Consider the following 22,964-nt stretch of genomic DNA (forward strand, 5'->3'; position numbering starts at 1 on the left):
TTTTTTCACGTATACAGCTTATCACTTGATAACAGTTGTGAATAACGACAAAATATTATGACACTTTCCCCGCGATACAACTATCATGTATGCTGTGACGTAGTTTTTCATTGTGACCTCATATGGTGCGAAGTGCACAGAGGTACATTTATAACGTCGCTGATTTTTCTTAGATAGCCATAACTGAGCTGTGTTATATTCATGATTGACTGCGCCTAAAATTTCAAAAATTGCGCGTAAATAAATTAACTCATTTGAGTGAGATTTAAAATGAACCTGTGTGCATCTCCCGAAAAGTTCTCCTGCTTTTTTTAAAACATCATATCCGTACTGAAAACCTCACAAGAAATAGACATTTGCTCTTTATTTAACCATAGACAAGACCAAGTTAGACTTTCACTGGGAAAATACACACGATCTAAAACATACGAACGAGTTTTCTATGAACGATCTATCATTTTTCAAAAGAAATATAGACCCGAGTTGTCTAAATTTTGCGGATGAATATATTTTGTAAACAAAAATGTAAAAAGTTTTCAATTTGAAAAACATTATTCAAATCATTATGTAGATATATCATATATAATATACAAGATATTTTTGAGCATTTATATAGGTATTAGAGCCTTCTGTTATAAGGTTTATTTCGTTGCTAAGTGGCGTACTTATATGAAACAGATGTGCTAAGGCAACACGAAAACATGGATTCCTCAGACCTTAACGAGGGTGAAGTTGCTGAAAATGAGAACGACGACGTCATTAAAGAGGAAGATGAAACTGAAAGAGAAGAAGGGGAAGATCTTACTGAAGATGCCGAGGCTTTGAAAGCTGAATTAGCAAAGATTGTAGTGCATCCGCCTTCGTATGAACCGTAAGTGCATATTATCACCTCGCTTATTCAAATGTTAGATCTATTGATTAGGTATTCACGCACGCTAAAAGAGAAACAAAAATATAGTTGAATAGTCATATTAAGCATATGGTTGTGAGGTAAATGGGAATATATTTACTGCATAGATAAACGTTTGATATCGGGGACATATAGGCCATTGTACAGGTTGGGAATACTTCCCCTATAGCGAGATATTCTCGCAAAAACGCAATTATCCCTCTCTAGCGAGAGTAAATATATTCCGTACAATCGAGAAAAACACCTGTGGGGTACATATCTTCGTGTTTCACGTGAAAAGAAAAAAAGTGCTAAAATGTCTGATAGCCTCCTTTGATCCTCTTACGCAGCAACATTGATATGGAATTTCTCGACTGTGTCGAAAATTTTATAAAGACAATTTGCATCATGCTGAGTGTGTGTCACACTTATTCAGCATTGCATGGAATTTGCCATTTTTTTCAATAAAGACACCAAAACACCTGTTTTTAAAAGGTAATGTTTACTTTCTCGTTAAAGAAGGATCATCGCGCTTCAGCTATCAAGATCTCGCTATAGGGGAAGTGTTCCCAACCTGTTGTGCATGTCCTTTGGGCAAATGTACATTAAACTTTATTTCCCTTTACATTTTGATTTAGCACTGTACATGCAGTGTATATGTATGTTTAGAGTCAACTCGGTGTTGAATTTTGATGGTGAAGTATTCTGTATATGGAAGAATACTGTTTAGGCCGTCTGATCCAGATTTTTGGTTCCATGGTAAGATTCTCAGTGTTGACTGAAGTACATAACCCTGGTACAATTCCTGGTGGATAGTGATATGTTTATGATGTACATTTTGTACAATGCTACATATATATATATTGGTATTTCCAATGCTTCAAAATTGTCTTTGATCTCTATCTGTATTGTTACACTGCAGATCCCAGGTTTTTTTTTGTTGTTTTTGTTTTTTGTTTTGGTGATGTTGCAGTGGGTGGGAGAGTGCAGACCTTAGTTGTGCAGTTCAAGGGATGACTTGAAGCCCTCAATATCTTTTGTTGATATCTTTACAAATTGTAGATGATAGGCATCTTCTCAGAACCATTGCTTCAGTTGAAAGCAATGCACACATGAATACAGAACTTCTTGATAAATATTATATGTTTACTTTAACAGCTGGTAATTCGAACAGGGATTAATATAAAAAATTAATTTCATTTTTTAAGATAATGGATTGTATAATTAACTACAACATTTTATGTCGATCAGCATCACAGTTCATACTTTCATGTAAAACTACTTTTTAAAATGAAATTTATTTCTTATATATGGCATACACCACTTTTCAGTCACATTTCATAATAATAGTACATAAGGAATGTTTTACTAACCTGAATAGCAATGTTTCTGTATTGCAATTTTACTAGTAGGATAGCCTGACAAAATGGTCTAGATTAGTTTTTAATTTTTTCCTTATATAAAAGGTCACCAATGGAAGAATTTGATCAAGCTGAGTTTTCACCATCATACAAAGACAATTTGCCGAAAGAGAATCTAGTGCTTCAATATGCAGAAAACTTCAGAAGGCAGATGGTCCAGCTGTACAGGGACAGAAAACCACTGTCTCTGAATCCAGTGAATGAATGTGGAGTTGAGGTAATGATAATCAGATAAATACTTCTCTAACATGAAATAGTTTCATATTCTATACATTTCATTATTAGCTGAATAGAATTGTTTGAATTATATCATCAGATACATTTGATATGTGCCATGATAATTGACTGTGTTAATTAAGTTTTCTTATCTGAGGAGCTAGTCAGACCTTGCACACAGTTTAATGTATAGGGTATTTTTCACTCCAGAAATTTGTTTGTACAACTATTCGACCAACACTGCTAGAATTTAAGGAGCTGTACAACTGGGATGGAGCTGCTGAGTTTGTTGCAGATTATTTAAACATTGAGCCCCTGAAACCTGAATATGAACTGGTGAGTGGCTGAATGAAACATCTTAAAACATTCATAGTGGTATTTTCACAACTACATGTATATTTCAATGTGTCCGAGGAATATATTACAGCTAGAAATCCCAAAGCAAGAAGCTTATAATAATCAATTAAGATAATAAATTTTCTACTGATTTCAGCATATTCTACCATCAAGAGATGGAAGTTACTGGTATATTAAATTCTAAATTCAACCTACACAATTGCTGTTTAATACCTGTAGATAGTGACATAAAGTATACATTTATGATAAACTGCACTAAAAAGACATAGAGTGGAATTACATCATCTAAGATGTAAAGTCAAGGGCTAACTAGGTCAATTTTGTTGCATAATCTTTGTGAAGGTACAAGTCAGAGAAAATGCAATTTAAAGAAAAGTGAATTTCAAAATCAGGAATGGTGAATCACATGCTTTGTTTAAGAAAATAATTTTATTACTGAAATTTTCATGACCTTCTATGGATGATTGGATTTGCAGTGACACTGGAGGGTATAACTTCAATATCTTGATTTTGTACTCTAACCAAAATATTAACAATAGAAAATAAGAAGATAAAGGTGAATTATTATCAGTTGCTGACATGTCTCAAATTCAAGTATGATTTATTTGAATTTTATGCTTCAAAATTTTGATATTTTTCTCTCTTAGCCAAAAAGGTTGATTTCTCCAGCAACTGTGTTAAGACGTCAGAAAGGAAATTGCTTTGAGTACAGCACATTGCTGTGTTCTCTTCTCATTGGAGCTGGTTATGATGCTTATGTTATCAGTGGATATGCAACTAAGGAGACGTGTCTAGCAGATGAGTCAAGAGACATTTGCCCTCTCCTTAAGAAGAAAGAAGAGGTAAGAATATAAGACTCTCACAGGGTTCCAACTTTGACTGAATACCTTAGGGGCCAAGTGGGCCCCTGAATAAGAAATCCTGTTAGCCCGCATGAAATTTTAGCAGCCCACACATATCATGAAATTTAATAACATGGAATTTTTTCACAAGAAAAAAAGAAACATCAGGTCACATTGCAATTTATTTAAAAAATTCAAATATCAATATTTAAATTCTGTTTCCTTCTCCGTAATTCTTTCAAATACCTCTCTCATTTCCACTCTCATTTCGTCAACCTATCAACTTTATGATCTTCGCGGCGTCTGACTTTAACACACGTTTCTTCAGACTTTCTATGTTATTTCAAAATTTCTCAGCTTTACGATGCTGTCAAGTTTATAACTTGGGCAAGCTGTCACAACGATTGGACCTTTCGTGTCATGTTTTGTACACACAGCACGTCAACCCCTTTTTGCCTTCTTCGAGCCATATTCACCCCTTCTTTCCACTTTGGTTAAAAGCAGACGCTTTCTTTTCGTTTGAAGTAACCCTTGCGTTGTTCAACTTCTGGTTTAAATACATTTTGGAAGGTTTGATACCCATGCAGGAATCATGAATGTCTCGCCAAGTGGCAAAACCTCAACCAGAAATTAAACTTCAATTATAATAGGACTCGGATTGGTCGGAAGAAAAATGTTGATCGGACAATTACGGTCGCCAAGTGGGCGACGAGAACGAAAATTTTAGGTGCCCACAAGCAAAGTTTAGTCGCCAATGCGAGTGGGCGAGTGGTAATTTGGAACCCTGCTCTCATATGAGTCGTTATGAAATATAAGGTAATTCCACCTGAAAGATGTAAAAAGGTGATAAAACCTGAGACTTTGCCGAGGGTTTTACAATATTTTAAAAATATTTTTTTTGCAACCCGAGGATGGAATTACCTAAGTATTTCATGAGTACTCTTAAGAGAGTATTTCCCCATCATATCTCTATTTGGTTTCTTTGTGCTGAGCAACACTGTATCAAGAATGTTCAAATTAATTAATCTTTCATTTGACAATGAAAAGGACCCCAGAAATGAATTGTATGACCTTAGTTTTGGCAACTACACTGTATGTTGCTGGCCGTAAAATGTTTGAGTGAATAATAGCAGTGTTTGAAATTGGTTTTAAACTTGCACTGGTGAAGACCACGGGTCTATGCCAAAACAAGATGACATAGACCTCATCGAATTGGCATAGACCGCAACACTGAAAAGAAATATCACAAAAAACATTTTCATTTACTTCTAATGTACTTAGAAAGCATATTTTCTTTCCATAACAATATCCTCCTTTCCTCATAACATTTCTCAGACGTCGACTGACCATGTAAGGTCCTTTGGGATAACTTTAATGCTTTAAATCTGGAAAATCGGCATAGACAATTTGGTCCATCTCAATTACAATTGGCATAGACCAGTGTCATTTGACAAAGACTCAGTCTATCTCTCTATTGTTAATTTCGAACACTCTAATAGTAGAGTTATTCCTAGAGATCTCTACACCTGTTATTTACATGCCTGCACAAACACCAAGTAGTATTTGTAATTTTGCTGTTTTATCTATTACAATGTAGATCTTTAAACAAACCTCAACATCAATAGTTTTGATTATACATGTAGTATAGAAAACTAACACATGATAAAAATGAGTCCTATCTACAATACTTTTTCTTCAAGTAAACATTAAAGCAATATCCATTTGATTTGGGACATCATTTGGCCTACATCTGGTGAAAGTCCTTCAGCCTGAAATATTTCGATCTTCTACAGAGTCCAAAGTAATTTGAATCGCAGTCTAAAATCGCAAGTTTTCTTTTCAAAAGAGCAATGATTCTGATATTAATTGTACAGCTATTTAACGACTAGTTTGTAAACAGAGATCCCAAGTGGTTTTTGTCGCTGGATATAGGAATTACTTTCGTTTTCTACAAATACAAAGGCTAGAGTCTCATTGACAATGGAGACACTTGTTATATCGCAGGCACAGGGGATGTTGAAAGAGAAGTGCAGAGATAGAAATAATAGAGCTGATGGGATACAATGAAATTAATAAGTTTCAAATTCATTGGTGGGGGGGGGGGGGGGTTATTGAATGAAGCACAGGATTTTCTCCCTTAATTCCATCAGTAATTCAATGTGACTGGCTGTTTGCATCAATGTGTTCTTGTTTTCATTAGACTTTATAAAGTCATCTATGTTTAAAGGCCAAGGATGCTGCCATGATTGTTGTTTACAATATATATTTTTTTTATATATCAAATAGACAAATCTATCATTTATTCATTCACATTTTTTGTATATTGGTGATATGAAAGATAGAAATGTCTTTCAATTTGTTTCTTTCATAGGATATATGTCTAATATTATACATGCTTAGATGTGAGAGAAAAAGCTATTCAGGCATGACAACATTCAGGATACAGAATGCACTACTATGTAAAGTTTGATGCTGGATTGTATTTATGTATTACAAAGCATTTCAGAACGCATGGCATCCAATTTAGAGAGGTTGCCCTGTAGTCTGCTTTGATAAAAGAGGTTAAATATCAGAAATGTACATTTCTCAAGGTTGTTCAAAATATTTTAGAAAGTAAGATTTCTCGATTGTTTTTGTAGGTAAAAGAAGAAGCTAAGAAGAGAGAAATGAAGAAATACAATGTAAAGCCCCCTCGTGATCTGAGGAGTAAGTTTGAATTGAAACAGGAAGCTAAGAGAGATGCTGAAAAGCAAGCAGAGAAAGAAAAGCTGAGGAAGGAGGAGGAGGAAAGGATAGCGGTATGTTTTATTTATCAATCCTGTGTTTTGCAGATCATTCCCCTTGTACATATACATGTATTTAAATCCAACATCTTCATAGGGAGTCAGCTCAAGTGAGTTTTCCTTACTAATATTTGTGTGTCATCTATATATCTCTGTTTTTGTATGCCTGTATATATGTTTGAAACTTTTCATAATATCAATATATCTAGAACACACATTTTCAGCATCTCTAACATGTTAAATGAAGACCAATGCTTCCATCAATGAGATATATTCTAGATGCAATGACAGTGGGCCAGGGTAATTTTGAAAACTTTCATGAATTTAACAATTACAAATTTAAATTCATCTGAAAGGGTCATATGAAGTAATTTTAATGTAAAATTACAAAGTTTAGATATTCACAATGCATACCTAGTATTTTTTAGTGCAGAGACTTCTATAAAATTCTTTTATTTCCATATCATACTCTGGTAAGTAATAGACAAAACAGTATGAATGTGTATATGGACATATATGCTTGTGGGAACCATCAAAATGTCTGTGCGATAGTTGTCATTTGTTACATTCAATTCAATTTTCTTTCATGGCCTGTTGTCTGCCGTTTGTCTGTAAGCTTTTCACATTTTCGACTTCTTCTCCAGAACCAATGGGCCAATTTCAACCAAACTTGTCTAAAAGCATTCTTGGGTAAAGGGCAAATGAAGACGGGAAGATAATCACAAAAATAGGGTGGGGTCATTTTAAAAATATTCCTCTCAAGAACCACTGGGCCAGAAGAGCTGAAATTTACATGAGAGCTTCCTGAGATAGTGCAGATTCAAGTTTGTTAAAACCATGAGCCCCAGGGGTAGGTTGGGGCCACAATAGGGGATCAAAGTTTTACATACAAATATATAGGGAAAATCTTTAAAAATCTTCTTCTCAAGGACCACTGAGCCAGAAAAGTTTACATTTACAAGAAAGCTTCCTGACTCAGGTGAGCAATGTGGCCCATGGGCCTCTTGTTTTAAAAAAATTACTTGGTTATAACTGATATCGGTGTTACAATACATTGATACATCAATACATCATGTTGTAGAAGTAGTTGATATGATTCTGCGACACACAGAATAGAATATATATGTTAAATGATATTTTATTGCATTTTTTACTTTTGAATTAAAAAGTGTTAAATTAACATGGTGCAACAACCTGAAAATGTTGAAATCATGGAAAGCAACTGTCCACAAGTACTGAATGAATTATTTTTATAGGACATACATGTAGTAACTAATTTGAATATGTTCACTCAAAGTGAGAACTCTGGAAATCTGTAAAAAAAAAAATTATGTAATGATGAATGAATTGAAGAGGAAAACAATTCAATTCTATAACACAATATACCATGAAATATTGCATTATTTTTCATAAAAATATAATGATATATTGCAATCTATATTATCTCATGATACAATGATCAATTATAATTGAAAAACAATTAGTTGAGCTTCCAATTTCAATCAATCAATTTTTTTTTGGATACATTTACATGTGGGCAACATGTTGACATGAAAAAATTATTTGTCCATGATTTTTTCTAATAATTGGTGAAATCTTACTATAAGGGACCCACGATCACAAAATGTGAAAATTATATGCGAAGTAGGGAGTTATGAGCATGGAATATTAACTTCCTTGAAAATTTGAGTGACAATTGACTAATTACATCATAAGTGCACTCCCACTATTATAATTAATTTCATTAACGTGCTTCTGATTGTTGATCAATAAAAAATTTCCAATCAGTCATCACTTTACAATGCACAATTACTCTTTTCTTGTGCATTTACTTTGATAAATATCTCATGATTGCTCAGATTAAACAGCTGTCTTATTTGATATTTCATAGATAGACACATACTGCTATCAGATATGATATAGAAGAACAATCTGAGAGGACAGTACTATGATTTTACTTTGACAGGAGATGGAGAAACCACCACCGGACCCCTACTATGGTCTCCGTGTCCATGCCTGGGTGTTAGTTTTGTCTGGTAAGAGGGAGGTACCAGAGAACTTTTTCATTGAGCCATTTACTGGACTTTCCCACCCAATGGATAGCTGTAACTACCTGGGAATTGAGTCGGCGTGGAACAACGTCAACTACTGGGTCAACATGCAAGACTGTTCTGAAGGGGTCAAGGTTAGTTGAACAAAAGTTAGGGGTCAAGGTCAGTTGAGCAAAGGTTATTGGTATTTTATCTGGGACCCTAAAACATCATCCATTCTCTGAGAGGTTAAGTGAAAGTAAAATGCAGTTTTGTTTTGTATTGTAGGGTTTGAGTTTTGACCTTGGTGACCCTACAGTTTGGGAGTACATGTTCCCAAACAATGACAAGCCCTTGTTGAAGGTGCCTGATGCAGAAGATGATCTGAATGACATGGATGATGATGAGGTATGATCAAATTGCATCTTCCACTGGATGTCAATTGGGTGATTTCATAAGTATGATGAAAATGTCAAATTTTTATGTGAAGTAGATAGAGGGTAAACTAGAATTGCTGTATTTATTGTAGGCACAAATATATGAAAGTTAGATCTATTCATTTAGCTTAACATTAGTTTAGAGATTTTATTAGCAGTAGAACAGTAGAATTTATTTTGAAACATATTCATGAATTTTGATGTTATTTATCATTATTATTTTAGCCTCTTTTAGGAGAGCTCAAATTTGAAATTTGCATTTTTTTAATCCAAGATTTTAGTTATTCCAAAAAAAGTTCAAATAATTTGATTTCTATGATATGCCAATATTTCCATGCATGTAGAGAAAATACACGTCCTCATCCATTGCTACTGTAAGTATTTTGTCCATTCAGTGAATAAACCCAAATTAGGATGTAATCAAAGTGGACAAAAATATTGCATGCTCATGCAGTTTCTTAATAAATTTGTATAAATCTTGAACAGTAAATAACAGCAACATTAAATTTGCATGGGATATAGTTAATTCAACCAACTAAACTTAAAATAAAAATAGGTTATTAAGTACAATGCATGGGACTTAAAATACCTCTAGATGGCAGTTATTATGTGATCTTAATCCAGACATTGGCATGCTCATCAGTTTGTTTTTATGTGTTGATATTGATTTATGTAGCATGTAGAGCATGGAGATGTGAGTTTCTTTTTCATTTGTTGATGTTTTGTTTTCTAAAAGTAATCAGAAATTTCATGAATGTCAAGGTCATTCAGAAGATATGATTATCCTATTGCAAACTGCATACATAAGGCTTCTTTTCCTACTTTTGCTTTCTCTTTTAATTTTTTTTTGGAAGAATCATTTTAGTATGCTTTATTTCTTTATACAGACTGTAAATCTATTTTAGAAGAAACAAACAGATTTGAAAAACTTGAATGCCTAAAAGAGTAAAACCCAGGAATACAGTGTATGATGAATAGTTTATTTATAAGTTGTTTTGTTTGTTTATTTTTATGTCCCATTCGAGGTTTTTTTCACTCATGTAGAGACGTACACTTAAAATCCTTGACTATAGGAACAATCATTACCTTAGATTTGGATTGCACTGGGATTTAGAAGGGAACCGGGGTCTCTGCTTGTGAAACGCGAGCACCCACACTACTAGGCTACCTTGACTTTTTATTTATTTACAAGTAAAATTCTTGTAACACAAGTCTTGTTCCTATTCCTCTGATATGTCTTCCATTCCCAACCCCTCCCTCCCCTGAAAGATATTTCAGAAAGAGTTGAAGGCAGTGTTTAAATTATACCTGCTTTGAAATCTGACCAGATCTTTAATTGTGCAGTTTATGACATTACAGAGAACAGCTACCAGTGGACGAACTCGGGAAAACACACGCACGTCCATGGCTATGGTCAAATTCTATGCATATAAACTTGCATGTGCTTCACGCTAACTTTGTACACTTTGGCATAATCTGACAGTTAATATACAATTGATAAGCTTTCTATTATATGATTAAAAATAGATACATGTACATTAATTAATATGTAAAATGAAAATGAATTTATATGAAATTATATGATATAATATTTTTATCTAAAATTGTGTTTTACATTGTAATGCATAATTGCCAATGTATATATTATGCCAGAGTATGCAATATTTTAATTAAAATCTATGCATGATGGAAAATATATCTGTTATACAATATATATACGCATTGGTGTAAATTAACTTTGTTCACATGTATGGATGTTTGACCATTCTTTTTTGCAGGTGAAGTGCAAATTTTCATTCTATCTGAAGGATCAATTTTTTTGTACTAAAAATAGTTCTGGGATTTGAGTAAAAAGAATCTGATGAGGGAATATTAGCAATGCATTGTGCTTGTACTTTCATGAGTTAATTGATTTGAAATTAAAATAAATTTCAGATACACATAGTCTTAGATATAAGGGTAACTTCATTTTGTCTCGTTTAATAATTTGTATCATAGAAGTTGGGTTTCCTTTTATTCAGGGAAATACTGTATGTATAAGTACACATACACTACATAAATGGATACATTTATTTACCAAAGTTACAAGTATGTGCATACATAAAGCAAAACCATGACTACGATTAGTTTATTTTATACAAGTAACAAGTGATACATACAACTGATTTCTTGAGATAGAGATCCTGTGTTTTCCTTCCTTATGTGAAGTTTCACTCTTACTCTTTTATATAGAGAAAGAAATATTTAGTAAGTCAGAATGTCGATTGAATCAGCAGTGAAAATTGTCATTACTTCAGTTTTGAAATGTTGAATGTGTATTCATATTTAGCTTTTGAAGATTTGCTTCTTAACCTTTAACCCTTTTGAATACGGTGGACAGGAAGTGATGTGTTGAAGTGATATTTTGTGTGTGTTATCATATGATAGATGAATTTGAAACAGTACCTATACACAGAGTCTATCGTCTTTGTAAAAAAAGATATATTCATGAATCTATTATCTAATAGTCTTATGTGGTTTCACCATCAGTATAACTGCATATTGTTAGTATACATGCATATATTTCCTTATTACATAGGATCAGTACAATGAATAAAAAGAGAAATTACTTTGAGTAATTGAAAAAAAAAAATATTACAGACACACACGTTATGATGTGCACCGCACAGTAGTATGTATGATTTTTGACAATGACTTAATCCAGCTTTTTCTTTTTGTAGGATGATGAGGAGCATGAGGTTGAAAAGTATCTAGACATGCCACCATCTTGGGTTGATGCACTCAAACTTTCCCTCAGAGGTACCTTATGATAATTCTTTTCTGTCCTGCATTTGACCATCTCTTTGTTATATTTTTATTTTGTGATTTGATTGGTCCACTGTTTACAGATTTCCAGATGCGATGTCCACATGGTAAGAAGACAAAGGTGTACAAGCGAGCTAAGCTGGAAAAGTTCGCTCACTATCTGATGAAGGACGGCCTCATCTCCCGACTAAGTGTCTATGAAGACAGAGAGTGTAAGATTCAGACGTTTCTGGTGTTTGAAGGATATACCGTGTAATGGGTATTTTCTGCTGTGTTGTCTTATTTTATGTGGATAAGAAAAATCTGCAAAATTAACAATTACAAAATATTCTAAATAATAAAATTAAGATGTTATCAAAGTGCATCGTTATAATGCAACCACAGGAATTGGAAACACAGAATATAATTTGCTATCTTTTAGGGATCATATCACAAAAATTTCCAACCGCAAAACATACCCGTTTTACGGTATACTGTAGTTTTTCTGCTTCAGAAAGAAATGTTTACTTTAATTTGAAAATGATCATGTGAAATTCAAATAACTCCTGGAGTTTGGGTTTCCCTTTTTAGTGACAGATCTGATTAAAGTTCATGAGTACTATGCCCACCGATTGGACAAACTGACACAGAGGCTGACCAATCACAGAACAGGTCAAGTGTGTGAGAACTTTGATCCGGGCAGGCCAAGATGTCTTAAAGGTATTTTAGTAACAGCTAGTCCTGTATAAATGTTGATTTTCAAATATATATATATACAAAAAACATAATGTAATCATTGTCCTCTTTAGAGTAGATGTTTAAAGGCTTTGTAATTGATAACGAATTTGACATTTATATAGATTTGAATGTTGAATTTTAAAAAGTAACTTCTCCAATAAATCTTTCTGCTTTACAAGAAATACATGTACATAGTATCAGAATTGCTTCAACAGAATTTGTCCAAATTAGCATACTCTTACTGATCCTTTTATGCAGAGCATCAGTTTAAGTCCAGTGCACCAGGACCAGAAAATGAGAGAGTTATGCTGTTTTACCATGTGGCCCGAGTGGATGGCCTTGTGAAAAGGGAGGAAACTCCGAGTGAGATGACGGAGGAGTACGACAACAGGGATGACTTCCTGTACTATAAATATGTCGAGTTCGGAAAACGAGCCAAAAAATTTGGACCCCAAGAAACATCAAGTGCCAATAAAGGAAGACCAATAAATGTAATTTTAATTCGAAGTCTTGGAGATTTTTTACAGACTTATTCTATATACAGAGTTATCTTTCTTTGAATTGCTTTTTACAGAGATTGTAAAGAGTATTTAACTCTCAGATTTACCTTTCTTTGCATGCAATCTCGGGACTGTTTTACGATATTTCAGAAAATGATCCAGAAATTCCACAGAAACAGGAGCAAGCCTGCTAATGAGGATATTGCTGAGTTAATATTCCACATAGCTGAGGATAAGATACAACTGTCTTACCACACGGAGGATTTGAGGATTGCAGCTTCAACCCGGGAATTTCTCAAACCTCCAAACTGGGACGAGAAAGGAGCTGTGCTAACCTTCTCCTCTGAAATGCATCAAACCTTCCAGGTAAGGAAGGGAAAGTTTCCACTGTCTGAATGTTTCAGTCATCCATACAATGAATGGATGTCTGTAATATATCATACTCACTCAACAACATTAATTAGATATACAATATGCCAATTGACAGAAACTGTGTGCAGCAGAGAAATTTTAAAATTATTGCTTTTTATACCCCCCGAACGAAGTTCTGGGGGGTATATAGGAATCACTCTGTCTGTCTGTCTGTCTGTCCATCCGTCTGTCTGTCTGTCTGTCCATCCGTCTGTCTGTCTGTGCAGATTCATGTCCGGGCCATAACTTCTTTGTTCTTTGACTTAGGCATACCATATTTGGCACACAGGTAGATCACCATGAGATAATGTGTCATGTACCTTCATGACTTCCATATGACCTTGACCTCAAGGTCAAAATTAAAGGTTTTTACAATAGATTTGTGTCAGGGCCATGACTTCTTTGTTCTTTGACATAGGCATATCATATTTGACACATGAGTGTAGCACCATGAGACAATGTGTCGAGTTCCTTCATGACCTCTATATGATCTTGAACTTTGACCTCAAGGTCAAAATTGATTATAGGGATTTGACATAGTCATACTATAAGACATGGGTGTATCACCATGAGACTATGTGTCATGTTCATTCATGACCTCTTTATGACCTTGACCTTTAATTTCAAGGTCAAAATTATAGGTTTATGCCATGGATTTGTGTTCGGACTATATCTTCCATTTTCTTCTACAAAGGCATACCATATTTTTACACTCAGGAAAGAGGTAATTTATACCTATTAACAACACCCTCTAGGAGATTGGGGTAAGCGTGGGGTATTCTTAGTGAGCATTGCTCACAGTACATCTTGTTTTAATGTTGCTCTGAAGAGATATTATCCTTCTTCAATGTATTTGTCAACAATTTCTAAATGATCATCAATAGTTTACATATGTTTACATTTAAATTGATTTGTTAATTTCACTGCTTCACTTGATGGTCTTGACCATTTTATTTTACAGAAACAAGAATAAGTACTGTAGCAAAATTGGCACTTTACAATATTTTTGATAATCAGAGATTCTGTCTGTTTGTCTGCAAAAACTTTAACTTTGGCTGTAACTTTTGAATGAACTTTGATAGGGCTTTCATATTTCAAATGTGTATTCCTTGTGACAAGACCTTTCTTTTGGTACCAAATTTTTAGCCGAGTTGCAACGAAGTTGAACTCGGCTATTGGTTTGGTGAGGCGGGCGGGCGGTTGGGCGTCAACAATTGGTTTCCGGATGATAACTCGAAAAGTTTACAATCTAATCAAATGAAACTTTGATATATTGTTGGGTACCAGGTAAAGAAGACCCCTATTGATTTTGGAGAAAAAGGGTCAAAGGTCAAAGGTCAAGGTCACAGTGACCGAAAATAGAATGAAAATTTCAGAAAAATTTGGTTTCCGGATGATACCTCCGAAAGATTAAATCCGAATCAAATGAAACTTTGATATATTGTTGGGTACCAGGTAAGGAAGACCCCTATTGATTTTGGAGAAAAAAGGTCAATGGTCAAGGTCACAGTGACCGAAAATAGAATGAAAATTTCAGAAATATTTGGTTTCCGGATGATAACTCAGAAAGTTTAAATCCGAATCAAATGATACTTACAGATATTGTTATGTACCAGGTAAGGAAGACCCCTATTGATTTTGGAGAAAATAGATCAAAGGTCAAGGTCACAGTGACCGAATATAGAATGAAATTTCAGAAATATTTGGTTTCCGGATGATAACTCAGAAAGTTTAAATCCGAATCAAATGATACTTGGATATATTGTTGGATACCAGCAAAGCAAGGCCCCTATTGATTTTGAAGAACAAAGGTCAAAGTCACAGTGACCGAATATAGATTGAAAACTTCAGACAAATATGGTTTCTGGACGGTAACTCGAAAAGTTTAAAACTGAAATTAGTTCTTCACAATTATAAATATGCCACATCATTCCTGACTTTACAATGTATCCCATGCAACCCGGCTCATGCACCCCTGGGTGTATATACTGATTTTTTGATCTTGTGACCCTGACTTGGGGTTTGACTTACTTTTGAAAAACTTTAACCTTGTCCATTATCGACTTTGCTGCCATATGGGAGTTTCAGTCGTTTCACAAACACATTTTGTTGGATTTAAAATTCTATTTTGAACAGAATCAAGAGGCCAGTTTACAGCCTTTTCTCTTTATGACTAAATGAATGATGTAGAAGTGTTGTTTATAGAAATGATTTGTCTCTTTTAACTTCAGGTTGATCCCACCCTACCCATGAACAAACAAGTAGAGCTGTATGAAACGCTAATGGAGTTGTTAAAAGCAGAGGAAAAATGTCGAAATGAAGTTAGGGACTCACAGAATGAGGTCAGATTACGTTAAATAACATTTTTCTTCTTTTATTTATTGCTGTTCTTATACACATATATATATATCCTGAAATTTTGAAAATATCTGTAATTCTTTCATTCTTCATGATGATAAATGTATGTACTCTGAGAAGATGAATTGGTATCCATTTTCTAATTGGTGTCAGAAGGATGTGTTCCTTCTCCATGGTTAACATGACTTGGCTGCTATTAATGGTTCCCAGGCTTATTATCTGTACAGAATTTTGTTTTTCACATTAAATTAATTCTAACACATTCTGCAGAATTCATTTAAGAGCTACGAAGTACAATCCGTGCACGTACCGATGTTGTTTTTCAGATTAAGTGATATCAATAGGTCTGCAGGAATTGCTTGTGAATATCTAACTTTTTTCTCTGGCTGATAATAATATTGAAATCAAATCCAGAAATCTTTTTGATTCATATGTGAGAAAGACCGATAAAAGAAATAGTATGTGAATTTACAGTTGTGTTTAGTTTTTATCATTTGTAAATGATTTATATCATATTTTGAGTGAATTTATGTTTTGAAAATAAGGTACATGTAATTCCTTATATTGAATATTAGCCTTGCAGACACCTTTGACACATGTTTATAAGTTTTTGATAAAATTGTATTATAAAAATCTTTAGATACCAACTTCACGGCATTTGAAATTCTCCTTGAATGTTTACAATGTACATTGTAGGTTAGGAACATCTTGGATGATAGAACAAAAGAGGAGGCCGCCTCGGAGCTTGACATATCTGTTTATGACACAGAAAGAAATGAAAAGGCAAAGAAACACAGAAGGGAACTGGTAAGAAGAAGTGCAGTGTCTCCAATGTTTAGTTTTGTGGACTTGATTCATTTCCTATGTGCACAGTCATTACACATTATTTTAGAATTATTTTCGTCTTCTTTTGGTAGTACCAGTAACTGTATTTGAATGACTTTTAGGATATGGCTTTGTAAATAATTTGTACGAAATTTACATGTATCATTATATTTTAAGAATTCATCTGATTGTCCATATATATTGAATGGTGCTTACAGAATTCACTGGATTATAAGAAAATGAAGTAGCAAATTTAGGACATAAAATAATGATTGAGTTGATACTTTTATGTACTTTTTCCAAATAATGCTAAATTCAGACGAAAAAGATTGCATCCAACATGCATTACCAAGTACATGAAGCAGTTACATGCAAGTATAACAGGACTCTTCCTATTGTAATCTAAATACAGTAGTGACTTCAATTCTTACCTTCTAGGAAAGACAACAACTTGAAGAGAAGATGAGGAAACAAGAAATGGACATCGACTACCTGGCCCCATTCTTGGCCAAGATTGGTAGCCCCGAGAAGTTAAGCAAACAACAGGCCTTCAGTCTGAAGGAGGAGTGTCTGGCAGACCTCAAACAGAGACTTATCGACAAGGCCAACCTCATCCAGGCCAGGTTTGAGAAGGTAATTTAGTGACTACCTGTACATATAACGCTCTTCCAGTGAACTTATGATAAACAGAATAAACATGGATATTAAACATGATACAGTTTTCTCCATTGTTGTATGATTTTATGCATGTAAAACAATACATATATATATATATATGTAATAAACTCTCAATCAAAACAGCTATTTTTGTATCTTTGATACATGTACCTCTTTGAAGTTTAAATCTGAATCACTGCCCATCTGTGGGGAATGTCCTCCAATATTTCTAGTTTCGCATTCATAGTCAGTAGCACTGAAGGTACATGTACATGTATTTTGAAATTTGGCAGACAGTGTCCAATACTTCCAATTGCATATTGATCTTTTTACCAAAAAGTTATTTAAAATTCAAAAACTAATTTTATGGATTAGGAGAGCCAGGAGTTGGAGAAGAAGCAGGCTTGGTACCAACAGAACCAGGTCTCCATGGGTAAAGAGGACGAGGAAGAATACCTGACTTACTGTAAGGAGGCCATCTTCCGGATCCACATCCTCGATCTTCGACTTACAAGGTCAGTGCTCTATCTGTTTATTACAGAGCTTGGATGGATGGAGGCCTATTGACATTATCTGCAATTTTGTAGTCATAGTTTTTATTAGATCACCAGAGTCACTCAGGTAACCTATTGCGGTTGGTGGTTGTCCATCAATGTACATTAACATTAGAACATAGTCATCTTATTCTCCAAAAGAGCATGGCTATTTTACATCAAATTTGTTATGGAGCAACTATGGTGGAAGGGTGACAAAAATTGTAAATCTCATGATCATTGAACCCCTGGGCCCTGAGGGATGGGAATCAAAACCTTAAAAAAAATCATGCAATATTTAAAAATCTTTCTTATTCGGGAACATCTAGCAGATGAACTGTTTGTATAGTCATGGTGAGCAATAATGCCACGGCATGTACACCTCTACCAAATATCTGAAATTGGGTCAGGGTTTTTGTGCCAGGGTCTGGTTTTATGGTTCATAAAGTTGAAATGCATTATTTCTTTAAAATTCTTCTCCCTGACTCCTGGTCACCAAACAAAGCACATAGTAAAAATATGTAGACAATACACGTATCAACACTTCGCGAAAGTTACGTCCCTTGTCCGCTATCTCCCGGATAAAAATCGTATTTCCCCACGTTGGCCTTTGTAATTTTCCCATCTGTAGCTTTGACATCTGTTATTTTTCCATCAATTACAGTCAACTACAATATGCCCCAGATTGGGGCAACCCATTAACTTGTATGAAAACTTGGTAAATGGCTAAAATTCAAAGTAATAACATCTTACATTTGGTAAGGTAAAGAAGGAAAACTTGGTTTTTCACCGATTGACCTTTGGCTGACCCCGCAAAGGGACGTAACTCGCGGCGAAGTGTTGATAGGTGTATTCTTTTCCTAAATTGTGAAATGTGTGGTCCCTGGGTCTGGAGATCTGGTGCTAGGCTGAGGCTTTATGTTCATATAGTGAAATTATGTTATTTGTTTAAAATTCTTCTTGATTCCTGGACACTGAATAAATATACTGAATACATAGCAATGATAAAGAGAGAACCTTTCTACCAAAGTTACAAAATTTATGGCCCTTGGGTCAAGGGATCTGGTGCTAGGGCAAGGGGTCAAAACCTTTAACCTGAACCCCTGTAACAGGGACCATGAATTTTACAATTTTGGCAGAGGCCTCCATGTTCAAATTTACTCTTGCTCTAAGTCCTCTGGGACAGGGTTTATGGGGCTGGAGTGGGGTCATGAAGTGAAAATGCAATAATTCTTTCAAAAATTTTCTACTTAATCCCTACAATGCTTGAAGAAAAACATATGCATGGCTATAAAGTACATGAAGCTATTTACCAAAATGTAAAATTTATGGCTCCTAAGTCAGGGGTTCAGAATTCAAGGTGGGAATATATGGATCCTACAGTAAAAATACATTAAATGTTTAAGAATCTTCCTCTTTATTCCTGAACATCTAAGAAAGAACTTAGGTTCAGAGTCAGGTTGAACATGGAGGCCTCTACCAAAGTTGTGAAATTCATGGCCCCTGTGTCAGGGATTCAGGCTGCAGGGGAAGCTATAACGATCATACATTGAAAATACATACATGTACATTGGTTTTAAAAAATCTTCATTTCTGTTCATCTAGGAAACATTGGTGCAGAGTTACATGTATACTGAACATGGGTACCTCTACCAAAATTGTGAAATTAATGGCCCCTGTGGGTCAGGTTCAGGTTGCAGGGTGGGGCTGTTAGGATTGTAAAGTGAAAATATAGTAATATATTATTGTAGACTTTTTCTATACTCCTAATTATCAAGTTCAAATTCAAAACCTGAGTGTATATTGATAATAGGTATAGAGACCTTTAAAAAAAATTGTTAAACTCATGACCCCTGAAAAAAGGGATTATACCTCAGGGAAGGAGATCACATAGTGAAAAGCATTAACTCTTTAAATATCTTCTTCTCTAACTCTGAACATCTAGCACACAAACTGGGCACATAGTTTCAATGATGATGGAGGTCTTTACCAAAGTTGCAAAATTGTTAACCTCTAAATTATTAGTACTGGCCCCAGAGTGGGACTCCTGGGCTCATAAGCCAAAAATGTTGTACATCTACAAAAGTAATATCTACTCATGAACAGCTAGCTAGCTCATGCTCTGAACAAAGGTTGCTTCATCTTCGCAAGCCAAGTGTCCGGTTCGCTTAGCAAATCAGACGCTTGGCTTGCGAAGATGAGGTTGCTTATGACCAGTTAGTTGCCAGAATCAAGGTCAAGGTCACCATATTAAAAAAAGTTGTTACAGGTTGTTTCCAGATTCTTTTCCTATTATCATTTTATGTTGTACTGTCCATCAATATTTGCAAAGAAAATAATTTTGGTGTAAACTTAAGGAGAAATATTTGTTTGGGCCACAGCTTAGCGGCTCATCTTCAGCACAAATATTGATTATGACCAGAATCAGAAGAATTTAAAAACATCCTTTTTGTCCAGGAGGGCATCCAGGTCTCAGAGTATGAAAAATCACACTTGCACCATCTCTCAACATTTCTAATTTATATTCTATTTTGTCTTATATTCAGGTGACTGTTAAGGCACATGGGCCTCTTGTTATCACTAAAGGCTGTCACAGTGTGCAGCAGATTGTGTATTTTTTATGCAGTGTTTGATAGTAATTCTGTACAAACATGTTGGAGAATTCAAAACAAGATTCATATCATATATCAGCAGGTCAGAATTTTCAAGCGAATCACAATGTAGGACATCTGGAAATCCTATTGGCACAGCCATTTGATCTCAATATGTCATGTGGCTAAGTTACAACAAACCGAAATATTTTCAAATTCATCTTATTCAAAACCTTTTAATGTTTCTGAGTAAAGTTAATCCACAATGCATTTGTATTGCCTGATTCAATATCCTATTAAATTATGCATGCAAGATCTTAAAGATTGAGAATGTATTTAAATAGATTTTTTTTCTCATTTGACTGTATTCTCCGTTATGGTCTCCAGGCCAGATATCAATATCAATATTGATACCCGATACATACACTGAAACATTGCAGTTCATCAAAATACAGCATGCAATATCGATACATGATAGTTGAAAAGCCCACCTCTGAAACCTAGTTTGTTGATTTCTTTCTCTTATTGTGTCATATACATGTATGTGTTAACAGTTGAACATTTTTAGCTTCTTCTCAGCTAGTCATGGGTCAATTTTTACAAAATTTGTAAGATAGCATCTATATGGTAAAAGGTAATACAAATAGGGCATTTTATAGTCCCTGGCCCCTTGGGTGCTAAGGACAGGACAAAACTCTTTTTAAAAAAAATCATAATAGTAATAAAAAATGTTGTCACCAGATATCTAGCAGACAAAATGTGTGCATAGTCATGCTAAGCAACGAGGTCTCTAACAAAATTGTTAAATTCATGGCCCTGGGTCACGGTTCTAGTGCTAGGAAAGAATGATGCATGATTTTTTCAAACAACTAATAAAACTGAATACATGATGATAATGAACATGGAAACTCCTACCAAGATGGTGAAAATTATGGCCCTTGGGTCAGGGGTTTTGGCGTTAGGGCATGATTCAAGGGCTCATAGTAAAAATGTGTTAAATATTAAAAATTCTTCTCTGTTCCAGAAGATCTGGCACAGAAACTGAGAGCATGATTATATTGAGCAAAATTGTGAAATGCAATGCCCCATAGTCAGGGGTTTAGGTCCCAGGAGACTTGGATATATGAATCATATAGTGAAAATATGCATATAATATATATCTTTTAAAATAGTTTTATCGGAACAAAATGGATGCATAGTTACTAGTTTGGCGGTCTGGGAGTTTTTGACTGAAAACAAAGAACTGTGTCAATGTTCTCTGCTTCTATCGCACTTAGAGTTGCCATTTTAGTATAGATTTGTTCCTGGGGAAATTCTTCAAATATTGATATACAATGTAACTTATGTGACAATTCGTTATTGAAAAAGTTGTTACTTTCTCGTTTGAATTTTCCCTTGTGTTGATTTCGTCGTTTTTCCGGGTAATAGGTCATGCCAAAGTCACGTGATTCGCCACCGTGATTAGGTTAAATCAGAAATAAAACGTAACCATTTATTTATTTTATTAGAATCTTTGAATGTCCCTTATATATTACAAACTTTCATAGTCAGGGGAAATTCTTGTTCTTTTAGAATCCGCGATATGGATGTTATTTTTTTTTTTTACGCTTTGCATCAATGGAACCAAATAATTTTTTTTTCAAGAATTTTTTCCCCACTGTAATAAATACGGAAAAACCCCCACCAACCAAACAACTGCGTCAACAGTCTTAAAGAAGCATCTGCTAAGTGTAGAATTCATACTGGAGAGAAGAAATTAAAATTTGAATATAAAGAACTGACAATTCAGAGAGAGATTGAATCAAATATTCTCTAATACTGTAGCACAACAAGCGACAATATAAATTTTTCGTTGCATTATACCCAGGTAACCGTTGAGGCCCATGGGCCTTATGTTAAAGAGTGTATGCATTTTTTTTTTTCAATTAAAAAGAAGGATACATCCTAAACATTCATTTTGAATCACTCACAGAAATAACACAGACGCACGTGTTATTTCGATGTTCATGTAGTTATGGGCTCATGTCGTTAGAATTATCAAAAACACCCTGCGTTGCTTATTGCTATAAAATATTAAAGTCATTACTTCATTTTCCCCAACAGACACAAGGAGCAAGCCCCTCACAAGTATATGCAGCTAGAACAGAAGCTCAGAAACGACGACAGGCTATCAGAATTTTTCTGAGTTCTCTCGTGATTTGACGAGACTTTTTGTTTCCGTCCTGTCTTGTTGTGATGACTACATGTACTATGAAGCAGTATCCGTCCAGAAAAGAAGCATGTCGATGTACTTTCTAACACAATTTGTGTTGTTTCATATGGAACACGTGAACATTTTGTTAAAAATTTAATTTATAGAGGCCTATGATACATACGTGATTTAAGGCTTGAAATATATACATGTACTTGTATTGAATTATCTAATAAATTGTTATTCTACGATTTCGTACTCTTATTCTCTGGATTAACTAAATAGCCTTGTCAGTGTGTAACGATAAAAGTCAGGAGATACCTCACAGAGATCAAAAGTAGCTTTCAGTGGATTACAAGAAACCAGATTAGATATCTTTAACGAAGGTGCTGTTTTTGTTT

The 22,964-nt window shown here is 34.5% G+C and overlaps 1 protein-coding gene and 1 long non-coding RNA gene across 5 annotated transcripts in view; one reads left to right on the forward strand and one right to left on the reverse strand.

Annotated features, from left to right (window-relative positions):
* Window positions 1-489: 489 nt before the first annotated feature.
* LOC125650441 (dynein regulatory complex subunit 7-like) lies at window positions 490-22,814 on the forward strand. 4 transcript variants are annotated; one of them, XM_048878753.2, is made up of 18 exons: window positions 490-871; window positions 2,356-2,527; window positions 2,737-2,862; window positions 3,531-3,725; window positions 6,365-6,523; window positions 8,475-8,693; window positions 8,827-8,946; window positions 9,320-9,349; window positions 11,696-11,774; window positions 11,864-11,992; window positions 12,351-12,479; window positions 12,756-12,988; window positions 13,148-13,363; window positions 15,640-15,750; window positions 16,463-16,573; window positions 17,030-17,224; window positions 17,624-17,763; window positions 22,476-22,814. In XM_048878753.2, exons 1-18 carry the CDS (start codon window positions 702-704, stop codon window positions 22,555-22,557), a joined length of 2,616 nt encoding a protein of 871 aa, XP_048734710.2. In that variant the 5' UTR covers window positions 490-701; the 3' UTR covers window positions 22,558-22,814. The 4 variants fall into 4 exon arrangements, with proteins under 4 accessions (XP_048734710.2, XP_048734711.2, XP_048734709.2 ...); XM_048878754.2 differs by lacking the exon at window positions 9,320-9,349 and adding an exon at window positions 9,652-9,669; XM_048878752.2 differs by lacking the exon at window positions 9,320-9,349 and adding an exon at window positions 10,335-10,388.
* The window catches only part of LOC125650467 (uncharacterized), a 29,245-nt gene continuing 18,228 nt past the window's right edge, over window positions 11,948-22,964 (reverse strand). The window contains exon 3 of the long non-coding RNA XR_007360996.1: window positions 11,948-12,058. This is a non-coding gene — a long non-coding RNA (uncharacterized LOC125650467). The remainder of the gene's footprint in view (window positions 12,059-22,964) is intronic.

This window comes from Ostrea edulis, chromosome 5, assembly GCF_947568905.1.
Source record: "Ostrea edulis chromosome 5, xbOstEdul1.1, whole genome shotgun sequence".
Taxonomy (NCBI): Eukaryota; Metazoa; Mollusca; class Bivalvia; order Ostreida; family Ostreidae; genus Ostrea; species Ostrea edulis.

Bases quoted from the DNA above. Each gene is read 5' to 3' on its own strand.
- LOC125650441 (XM_048878752.2), top strand. From the start codon at position 702: ATGGATTCCTCAGACCTTAACGAGGGTGAAGTTGCTGAAAATGAGAAC. The intron at 16,574-17,029 runs GTAAGAAGAAGT...CTTACCTTCTAG, and splicing joins AGAAACACAGAAGGGAACTG to GAAAGACAACAACTTGAAGA. The intron at 17,225-17,623 runs GTAATTTAGTGA...TTTATGGATTAG, and splicing joins TCCAGGCCAGGTTTGAGAAG to GAGAGCCAGGAGTTGGAGAA.